The following is an 11,598-nucleotide window of genomic DNA, read 5'->3' on the forward strand; positions in this document are numbered from 1 at the left end:
TACTAGTCACATCCTCAAAAAATTCCAGAAGATTTGTCAAGCATGATTTCCCCTTCATAAATCCATGCTGACTTGGACTGATCCTGTCACTGCTTTCCAAATGCACTGCTATTTCATCCTTAATAATTCCAACATTTTCCCCACTACTGATGTCAGGCTAACCAGTCTATAATTACCCGCTTTCTCTCTCCCTCCTTTTTAAAAAGTGGTGTTACATTAGCTACCCTCGAGCCTGCTCCGCCATTTAATACAATCATGGCTGATCCAATCATGGACTCAGCTCCACTTCCCTGCCCGCTCCCCATAACCCCTTATCCCCTTATCGCTTAAGAAACTGTCTATTTCTGTCTTTAATTTATTCAATGTCCCAGCTTCCACAGCTCTCTGAGGCAGCGAATTCCACTCATCTCTGTTTTAAATGGGCGGCCCCTTATTCTAAGATCATGCCCCCCTAGTTCTAGTCTCCCCTATCAGTGGAAACATCCGCTCTGCATCCACCTTGTCAAGCCACCTCATAATCTTATACGTTTCGATACGATCACCTCTCATTCTTCTGAATTCCAATGAGTAGAGGCCCAACCTACTCAACCTTTCCTCATAAGTCAACCCCCTCATCCCCGGAATCAACCGAGTGAACCTTCTCTGAACTGCCTCCAAAGGATGGCAGATTTCCTTTCCTAGCTTTCTATCTTTATCAGTGGGAATGGTAGCATAGTGGCTATGTTACTGGACCAGTAAGCCTGGACAAATGATCCAGAGTACATGAGATCAAATCCCACCACAGCAACTGGGGAATTTAAATTTAGTTAATTAAATAAACATGGAATAAAAAGCTAGTATCAGTAATAGTCCATGAAACTACTGGATTGGTTTAAAAACCCATCTGGTTCACTAATGTCCTTTAGGGAGGGAAATCTGCCATCCTTACCCGGTCTGGCCTATATGTGACTCCAGACCCACAGCAATGTGGTTGACTCTTAACTGCCCTCTTCGTTGTACCTAATCGCTACAAAGAAGTATCACTGCAGCAGTTCAAGAAGGCGGCTCACCGCCACCTTCTCAAGGGCAAGTAGGGATGGGCAATAAATGCTGGCCTTACCTGTGACGCCCACATCCTGTGAACGAATAAAAAACATTGTTGTTGTTTTAAGCCACATTTTAAGGACTTGATTCTGCCCCTTGTTGGTCCAGGGCATGCCTGTGTTCCTGTAAAGTCCTTACACAATGCCACAAATCCACACGAGGCACATTCTATGGACAAGGTCACTCTGTGACCTGAACCTATATTCACAGGACCAAGAAGTGATGACCCTGCGTCTCCCACAAGTTCACCCCCTGTGGTCAAGGTGTGCATTTCTCAAGTATATACAGTATTGCAGTGTTGTTGCATGAAGGGTACATACATGACAGTACCAGGCCACTGTAAGAAATGATTCCTTTGTGAGAAACATTGCTGTGTAATTTTTAAAAATCTACCTGTTGTGCCTAATTATGTTATACTATCTGTTACTGCAGTTAGTTAACCAATAGTCTGTTTAATTGCAGGAGACTATAACCAGCGAGGTCCCAATCATGGCAGTGCCTGGAGAAGACAACCACCAAGAGTTTTCACTCACAACAGCGAGTGACTACAGCCTCGAGTATTCAACCTATTTCTTCGACTACGATGAAGATTCAACTGGCATGTGCAAGAAATCAGAAGTGAGACAATTTGTCCAATATTTTATTCCACCTTTCTACATCATTGTGTTTCTGTCAGGCTTTGTGGGGAATATTCTGGTCGTGGTGCTCTATGCTTTCTACAAGAGGATGAAGACCATGACAGATGTTTATCTCCTGAACCTAGCGATCGCTGACATCCTCTTGCTCTGCACTCTACCCTTCCTGGCGCTCGGCGCTGGCAAGTCAGGGTGGATTTTGGGAAATTTCCTGTGCAAAACTGTTAAAGGCATTTATAAACTAAACTTCTTCAGCTGCTTGTTACTGCTGACTTGTATCAGCATTGACCGGTACATCGCCATCGTGAAAGCAGTAAAGGCGCATGCCTCCAGAAATAAAATACTTCTCCACAGCAAATTAATCTCGTTCATCGTTTGGGTAACTGCAGTAATGCTGTCTCTGCCAGAGTTTAGGTACAGTCAAAAAGTCGAAGCCCAAAAAAGTTGCTCGACGGTCTACCCGGGTAAGATCCTGAAGCCAGTGGCGTTTGCAGTGCAGCTAACTGTTGGCTTTTTCCTGCCGTTTGCTGTCATGCTGTTCTGCTACTCCATGATCATCGCCAAGCTGCTTCAAGCCAAAACCTTCCAGAAGCATAGGGCCATAAAGGTGATCGGGGCAGTGGTGAGCGTCTTTGTCCTTTCGCAGTTACCGTACAACACCATCATGGTGCTGAATGCAATGGACGCCGTCAACATCACAATAACCGACTGCAAGACGCTGAACAATCTGGGCATCGCCACCCAAATCACAGAGAGCATCGCCTTCCTGCACTCCTGCCTCAACCCGTTCCTGTACGCATTTATTGGGGTCAAATTCCGACAGGATTTGTTGAAAATTCTGAAAGACATCGGCTGTGTCAGCCAGCAGCAGTTCCGCAGATTGTTCAAACCGCAACAAGCCACCTGGAAACGTTCTTCTGTTCATTCGGAAACAGAAACTACCAGGACATTGTCCTTGTAAGCGCCATTTACAGAGGCAGGGCATAAGAGCATGTGAGAAGCACAAATACTTCCAGATTCCAGCTCTTTGTTGAATCAAAGCATCTGGTGCTTGAAAGAAAAGAACAGCTGAAAAGAGTCTTCGTTTAATAGTTTTCTAATTCGACTTAATATTCACCTATTAGACACGGAACAGTAGTTTTGCTACCCTTATAATAAGTATTAATAAAGTGGAACTGGCAGAAGCTATTTAAAGGGTTAACACGTCTCAACCGTTTTCCCTTCTGCTACAAATGAACAGAAACACTGGGCTATGTGGTGGCAGAGTGTTTCAGCACTGAATCAGCCCAATGCAATGAAAGGAAACTGATTTGCACTTGCAACTCAGCGCTTGATGAGTCTCCACTGTGGCTTTGCACAGCATGCAGACAAAGTCATTCCGTAGAATGAAGTGAAGCTGTGCCCCCCCCCCCCCCCCGTCCCCGAAGACCTCACTCCAAAGATTCCCCCTACCAGAAGCCTAGGAGCAAGATGCCCAATTGCTCTCTCAGCTAGAGAATGGTCAGAGCACCAGAGGGCGAACATTTTTTTTAAAGGGAAATGAGAAGCCAGGGTAATGATCGTGAGGTCTGTGTGATGCTACACTGTCAACCGCGAGGGACTATGGATCGTCCTCCTCCGTTTCGGCTCCCCCCCCCCAAATGTTTGTCACCATCCCCCGCCTGCTTTATGATGACATGCAGGCCGTGATCCTGACCAATGGATTCACCACAGACCCAATCTACATCCGGACCAGGGTCAAGCAGGGCTGCGTCATCGCGCCAACCCTCTTCTCGATCTTCCTCGCTGCAATGTTCCATCTCACACTCAACAAGCTCCCCGCTGGAGTGGAACTAAACTATAGAACCAATGGGAACCTGTTCAACCTTCGTCGCCCCGAGGCCAGATCCAAGGTCGACCCATCCTCTGTCATCGAACTACAGTACACGGATGACGCTTGCGTCTACGCACATTCAGAGGGTGAACGCCGAGCCATCGTAAACATCTTCACCGAGGCGTAGGAAAGCATGGGCCTTACACTAAACATCCGTAAGACAAAGGTCCTCCACCAACCTGACACTGCCACATAGCATTGCCCCCCGGTCATCAAAATCCACGGTGCGGCCTTGGACAACATGGACCACTTTCCATACCTCGAGAGCCTATTATCAAGAAGGGCAGACATCGACGACGAGATCCAACACCGCCTCCAGTGCGCCAGCGCAGCCTTCGGCCGCCTAAGGAAGAGAGTGTTCGAAGAGCGGGCTCTCAAATCTGCCACCAAGCTTATGGTCTACAGGGCTGTAATGATACCCGCCCTCCTATATGGCTCAGAGACGTGGACCATATACAGTAGACACCTCAAAACACTGGAGAAATACCACCAATGTTGCCGCCGCAAGATCCTGCAAATCCACTGGGAGGATAGACGCACCAGTGTTAGTGTTCCCCATTAGGCCAACATCCCGAGCATCGAAGCACTGACCACACTCGACCAGCTCCGTTGGGCGGGCCACATCGTCCGTATGCCCGACACAAGACTCCCAAAGCAAGCGCTCTATTCGAAATTTCTACACGGCAGGCGAGCCCCAGGTGGGCAGAGGAAACGTTTCAAGGACACCCTCAAAGCCTCCCTGATAAAATGCAACATCTCCACCGGCACCTGGGAGTCCCTGGCCCAAGTCCGCCCTAAGTGGAGGAAGTGCATCCGGGAGGGCGCTGAGCACCTCGAGTCTCATCGCCGAGAGCATGCGGAGGACAAGTGCAGGCAGCGGAAGGAGCGTGCGGCAAACCAGGTACCCACCCACACTTTCCTTCAACGACTGACTGTTCCACCTGCGACAGAGACTGCAATTCCTGTATTGGAATGTTCAGCCACCTGAGAACTCGCTTTTGGACTTCCTCAATGTCGAGGGACTGCCTATGATGATGATGATAGTGGCCTACCCTCATGCAGTGAAATTTACCAATGATTCACTGACACTTTATAAAAACATTATTTTTATTTGTTTTTAGCATTAGAATGCCTGAATAGGAAGTTAAATTCTGGGCTATTTTAATACGTCAACATCTTTCATGCATTAAAAACGTGTTTCAACAACATGTCAAGTGACTCGTAGCAATCTGTATTCGCTGCCTGAAAGGAAACGATGAGTAGCAGAGTTTTTTTTGTCAATGCCTGTTGCATATGACACGTTTAAAATGTGTTGCATATGTTGCATCGAACCTGCCAGACGTGTATAGACAGATGCAATAAAGAACTCAAGGTTCACAGAATTACTTTTAAGTAAATCTTTTGCAGAAGGTAATGGGAGATTTCAACAGTATAAGCTTGTATGTCATCAGCATTATGTAGTTTTAACCATCTCATGTTGTGATTTTAAATGTATTTTGCTCAGTTTTTAATTACATCTCCTTCAGTATTTTGTAAGAATTTGAAGATGTGTACTCGCATATATTTTGACAATAAATCTGTGTGAACTGTAACCCTTGATGTGTCTTCAATGTTTTCTTTCGATTCGCAATCCTTATCGTGATGTGCAGCAGTAATATTTTATTAATACTTCTCTTAATCAGCTTGGTGTGATATAGATAAGACATTTACACCACAGGTTTATAATTCCTAATATCGCTTCTTTACTGGTAGACAAACATGATGGGCAAGAGTTTCTGCTTTGCACAGTCAGCGATTCCGACGCAAATTGCACTCAAAATTGCGCTAGTATTCAGAAGGGGATTTTTTTGCTCAAGTTTCCAATCAAACTTATTTGCATATCACTGAACGTAATGAGCCAGCACAATCGGGCAGTGTTTTAGAACGCCATTTAAAGAAAGAACTTGCCATAAAATATATTCCCTGATGGACTTAAGAGTGGTAACTTGGTGCAGTTTGATTAGCACAGCTGAAAATGGGTTTATCACCAAAAAATAGGCATTTTTAATCAGAGTGTCTCGTCCACCACCGGTGAGTAACCTGATTTTAAATAACTGAACATGACTTTAAAAAAAAACTATACAAAAAAATCATCATCATCATCATAGGCGGTCTCTCGAACAAGGCTGACTTGCTTCCACGAGAGTTCACAGATGTTTCAATGAAGGACCCGATGTTCCAGTCCTGAACTCCAGTTGCGAGGGTGGAAGATGCCTGTGCGTGGATTTTTTTTAACGTGTGGTGACCGTTGCACATCAGTCACCACACGGGCTTGACAGAGCTCGGCCTTTATCCAGTGGCAAGGGTTAACCAGGACGATGGAGGCCTGCTCTGCTGCACGGACCTAGTGCGCACACATATCGCAGTGTGGGCAGTTCCGTGCTGCCCCTGGGCCCTCGGCTCTTCTGGGCACCACACCCTCATTTGCCGCACCTCCGCCACGATGTACCAGGGCTCCAGCTCTATTTATAGCCCCGACCTGCAGTGATGTTCTCACACAGGTCGGGGCGGCCCACGAAATCAGCCAGACAAAAAAAATGTGCAAAAAATTGAAAAAATTAGCGGCTGAAAATTCCGGCCTCACCGAAGTGCGCACCGACCCGGCGAGGCCTCGCAAAAGCCGGCTCTTGGGGCGTGATGCGCATGCGCCGAAAACCGGCTTGTCCAATCTGTCAAGATTTGTCTAGACAGATCCTCCGTGTCCCCGGGAGAAGGGTATCCACGCGAGAGCCATTGGGCTATTTGCCCAACTCATGCCCAGCAAATGTCCTTCAAACTTTTACACCTGGTAAAAGCAGGCGCATAGCTTACTTTTACCAGCGTAAGAGTTTTAAAACATGTAAAAATTAAATTGAAACACTTATTTTTATATTAAAAACCCAGTTCATTAAGGTACATTTATTTTTAACACTATTAAAACACATTAAAGAAAATTGCAAAAAATATATATTTTTTAAAACATTTAATTACATTTAATTTCAATTAATTTTAAATATGTGAGGTGTTTTATTTATTTATTATGCTGTGTTTTATTTATTTATTATGCTGTGTCTCTCATTGATATTAATGGGGACCACCAGGAGATTTTGCGGGGATTTTTTGGGGTGGGTCGGAGGAGTTTGAACGAAGGAAGCCTCCGACCACAATTTTCCCCCAATATTTAAAAGTTTTAAAAAGATGCCTATTAGTGTCCTTGCACCTAAAAACAGCCAGCTTAATTTTTAGAGCCTCCTCGAAGGCTTGCAAACAAGCCCAAACTCCCAATGGTGATTAATTCACCCTGGGGATGGGAGGGGCGTGGCCAGTTTTGGGGGGCGGAGCCTGCTTCTAGCGCGATGTTTTTTAAACTAGTACAAAGGATCACGAAAACTCAATTTGCGGCTGGATATAACTTGCGCTTGAAATTCCCCAATCTTTTGCGCTGGTCTGGCTGATTTCAGGCAAATTGCACTGAAACAGCGTAATTGAGCAGAAATTTCTGCCCGATATGTTATCAAATAAAAACAGAAAATGCTCAAAATACTCAGCATGTCATCAGAACTCGGAAGATGCTCGCGATGAACAGTTTTTAAGCAAGTACAGGGGCGGGGACAGGACAATAAGGAAAGGTCTGTGATGGGGTGGAGAGCAGGAGTAATTAAATGATCAAAGGAATAATGGATGTGGGAGTTGGAAGATCAGGACTGGGGCAGGAGTAGAGAGCAACATGGGAATGTGGATCGGGGAAAGGGGGATTGGAAGTCGGGGAGAGAGTAACGAGATTGGGGGTCGGAGAAAGGGGGATTGGGGGTCGGGGTAAGGGACGAGGGATTGGGGGTTGGGGAGAGAGTAACGGGACTGGGGGTCGGGGAAGGGGATGGGGGATTGGGGGTCGGGGAAAGGGACAGAGGATTGGGGGTCGGGGAAAGTGACGGGGGACTGGGGGTCGGGGAAAGGGATGGGGGATTGGGGGTTGGGGAAAGGGACGAGGGATTGGGGGTCGGGGAAAGGGTGACAGGGGATTGGGGGTCGGGGAAAGGAACAGGCGATTGGGGGTCAGGGAAAGGGATGGGGGATTGGGGGTTGGGGAAAGGGATGGGACTGGGGGTCGGGGAAAGGGTGACAGGGGATTGGGGGTTGGGGAAAGGGACGGGGGGCTGGGGGTCGGGGAGAGAGTAACGGGACTGGGGGTCGGGGAAAGGGACGGGGGACTGGGGGTCGGGGAAAGGGATGAGGGATTGGGGATTTGAGATGGGGGCTTAGGTGGGAGTGAGACTAGACAGATTGGGGCTCGGGTGGGGGGGGATAGGGAGACTGAGCGTTGGGGGCTTGTTTGGAGGGAGGGAGGTGTTATATATGTAAATTTGTATTTACTCTGTACAGCCACCAGAGGGCTCATCCCCCGGAGTCCCAAGGAATCCCATAATCCCTTGGGAGCACAGGTATTTAAGGAGGCTTCACAGGTTGGAGAGGCACTCTGGAGACCTGCAATAAAAGGTCACACTTTACTTTGAGCTCACAGTGTTCAGTCTGACTCTTTCTCCAGACACTACAACTGGCGACGTGATACAGATAGTGAACCCAAAGATGCAGAGAACAGTGGGCATCCTGGAAAAATTCTCGGAGGGAGATGATTGGGAAACTTTTATGGAGCGACTCGACCAATACTTCGTAGCCAACAAGCTAGATGGGGAAGAGAGCGGTGCCAAACATAGAGCGATCCTCCTCACCATCTGTGGGGCACCAATGTATGACCTCATGAAGAATCTGCTCACTCCAGCGAAACCCACGGAGAAATCGTACGACGATTTGTGCACACTGATCCGAGAGCTTCTGAACTCGAAGGAAAGCGTTCTGATGGCGAGGTACCGGTTCTATACCTATAAAAGGTCTGAAGGCCGTGAAGTGGCGAGTTATGTCGCCGAGCTAAGACGCCTTGCAGGACATTGCGAATTTGAAGGACATTTGGAGCACATGCTCAGAGACTTTCTCGTACTTGGCATTGGCCCAGAAACCATACTTCGCAAACTTTTGACTGTAGAGACCCCAACCTTGAGTAAGGCCATAGCAATAGCCCTGGCATTCATTGCCACCAGTAACAATACGAAGCAAATCTCTCAGCACCCAAGTACTGTGAACAAAGTGATGTTATTTTCGAATCATAACGTATAGGGCAGGTCACACTTAGTTACACGTCCGCAGATGTCTCAGAGTCCACCATCAAGGGTGATGAATGCAAGGCCATTAACACCTTGTTGGTGTTGCGGGGGTGATCCTCGTTTCCATTCATGCCGATTCAAAGAGTACATTTGCAAGGGCTGTGGAACATTGAGACACTTCCAACGAGTGTGCAGGCGAGCTGCAAAGCCTGTTAAACCTGCAAACCACCATGTTGCAGAGGAGGACAGATCCATGGAGGATCATGACGAACCAGAGCCTCAGATAGAGGAGGCAGAGGTACATAGGCTGCACGCATTCACCACGAATTGTCCCCCGATAATATTGATTGTTGAACTAAATGGACTCCCGGTGTCAACGGAGCTGGATACGGGCATGAGCCAGTCCATCATGGGCAAAAAGACTTTCGAAAGGTTGTGGTGCAACAAGGCCTCAAGGCCAGTCTTAACTCCAGTTTGCACGAAACTAAGAACTTACACGAAAGGACTGATACCTGTAATTGGCAGTGCTACCATAAAGGTCTCCTACTATGGAGCGGTGCACAAGCTATCACTCTGGGTGGTACCGGGCGATGGTCCCACGCTGCTCGGCAGGAGCTGGCTGGGAAAGATACGCTGGAACTGGGACGACATCCAAGCGCTATCGCCCGCTGACGACACTTCGTGTGCTCAGTCTTAAACAAATTTCCTTCGCTGTTCGAACCAGGCATCGGGAAATTCCAAGGAGCAAAAGTGCAGATCCACCTAATTCCGGGGGCATGGCCCATCCATCACAAGGTGAGAGCAGTACTGTACATGATGAGAGAAAGGGTAGAGATAGAGCGAGACCGGCTACAAAGAGAGGGCATAATTTCCCCGATCGAGTTCAATGAGTGGGCCAGTCCTATCGTCCCAGTCCTCAAGGGAGACGGCACCGTCAGAATCTGTGGCGATTACAAAGTAACTATCAATTGTTTCTCCCTGCAGGACCAATACCCACTACCAAAGACCGACGACCTCTTTGCAATGCTGGCGGGAGGAAAGACGTTCATGAAGCTGGATCTGACTTCAGCCTACATGACGCAGGAACTGGAGGAATCATCGAAGGTCCTCACCTGCATCAACACACACAAAAGTCTTTTTGTTTATAACAGATGCCCGTTTGGAATCTGATCGGCAGCGGCGATATTCCAGAGAAACATGGAAAGTTTACTGAAGTCAGTCCCGCACACCGTGGTCTTCCAGGACGACATCTTGGTCACAGGTTGGAACACAGTCGAGCATCTGCAGAACCTGGAGCAGGTTCTTAGTCGACTCAACCGCGTGGGGCTCAGGTTAAAATGCTCGAAGTGCGTTTTCCTGGCACCTGAAGTGGAGTTCCTGGGAAGGAGGATTGCGGCGGTCGGCATCAGGCCCAACAACGTGAAGACGGAGGCAATCGAGAACGCACCGAGGCCACAGAACGTGACGGAGCTGCGGTCGTTTCTGGGACTCCTGAACTACTTTGGTAACTTCTTACCGGGTCTCAACACACTGTTAGAACCACTACATGTCTTACTACGAAAAGGGAATGAATGGGTTTGGGGCAAAAGCCAAGAAAGTGCCTTTGTAAAAGCGAGAAAATTGTTATGCTCAAACAAGTTGCTTGTGTTGTATGATCCATGTAAGCGTTTGGTACTAGCATGTGATGCGTCGTCATATGGCGTCGGGTGTGTATTGCAACAAGCTAATGATTTTGGGAAACTGCAACTGGTTGCTTATGCATCCAAGAGTCTGTCTGAGGCTGAGAGAGCCTACAGCATGATTGCAAAAGAAGCGTTAGCGCGTGTCTATGGGGTAAAGAAAATGCATCAATATCTATTTGGGCTAAAATTCGAATTGGAAACTGACCATAAGCCACTTCTATCCCTGTTTTCCGAGAGTAAAGGGATAAATACCAACGCATCGGCCCACATCCAGAGATGGGAGCTCACGTTGTCCGCATACAACTATGCCATCCGCCACAGGCCAGGCACAGAAAACTGCGCCGATGCTCTCAGTAGGCTGCCATTGCCCACCATGGGGGTGGAAATGGCGCAGCCCGCAGATCTAGCCATGGTTATGGAAGTATTTGACTGTGAGCAATCACCCGTCACTGCCCGGCAGATCAAAACCTGGACAAGCCAGGACCCCTTATTATCTCTCGTCAAAAGCTGTGTGCTTCATGGGAGCTGGTCCAGTGTCCCAGTGGAAATGCAGGAAGAGATAAAGGAGCTCCAACGGTGCAAAGATGAAATGTCTATACAGGCAGACTGTCTTCTGTAGGGCAATCGAGTAGTGGTCCCTAAGAAGGGCAGAGACACCTTCATCAATGACCTCCACAGTACTCACCCAAGCATCGTAATGATGAAAGCGATAGCCAGATCCCACGTGTGGTGGCCCAGTATCGATGCGGACTTAGAGTCCTGCGTTGACAGATATAATACATGCTGCAGTTAAGCAATGTACCAGGGAGGTGCCGCTAAGTTTATGGTCTTGGCCCTCCAAACCGTGGTCTAAGGTACACATCAACTATGCAGGCCGTTCTTGGGGAAAATGTTCCTTGTGTTATAGACGCGTACTCCAAGTGGATTGAATGTGAGATAATGTCGGCTAGCACGTCCGCTGCCACTATTGAAAGCTACGGGCCATGTTTGCCACACACGGCCTACCCGATGTCCTCATGAGCGACAACGGGCTATGTTTTACCAGTGTTGAGTTCAAAGACTTCAGGACCTATAACAGGATCAAACATTTCACATCTGCCCCGTTTAAACCAGCGTCCAATGGTCAGGCAGAGAGAGCATGCAAAACA

At 47.8% G+C, this 11,598-nt stretch overlaps 1 protein-coding gene across 1 annotated transcript; it reads left to right on the forward strand.

Moving 5' to 3' along the window:
- Positions 1-1,683: 1,683 nt before the first annotated feature.
- Positions 1,684-2,679, forward strand: LOC139264052 (C-C chemokine receptor type 9-like). Its single transcript, XM_070880152.1, has one exon. It carries the CDS (start codon positions 1,684-1,686, stop codon positions 2,677-2,679), a length of 996 nt encoding a protein of 331 aa, XP_070736253.1.
- The last annotated feature ends 8,919 nt before the right edge of the window (positions 2,680-11,598 follow it).

This window comes from Pristiophorus japonicus, chromosome 5, assembly GCF_044704955.1.
Source record: "Pristiophorus japonicus isolate sPriJap1 chromosome 5, sPriJap1.hap1, whole genome shotgun sequence".
Lineage (NCBI taxonomy): Eukaryota > Metazoa > Chordata > Chondrichthyes > Pristiophoridae > Pristiophorus > Pristiophorus japonicus.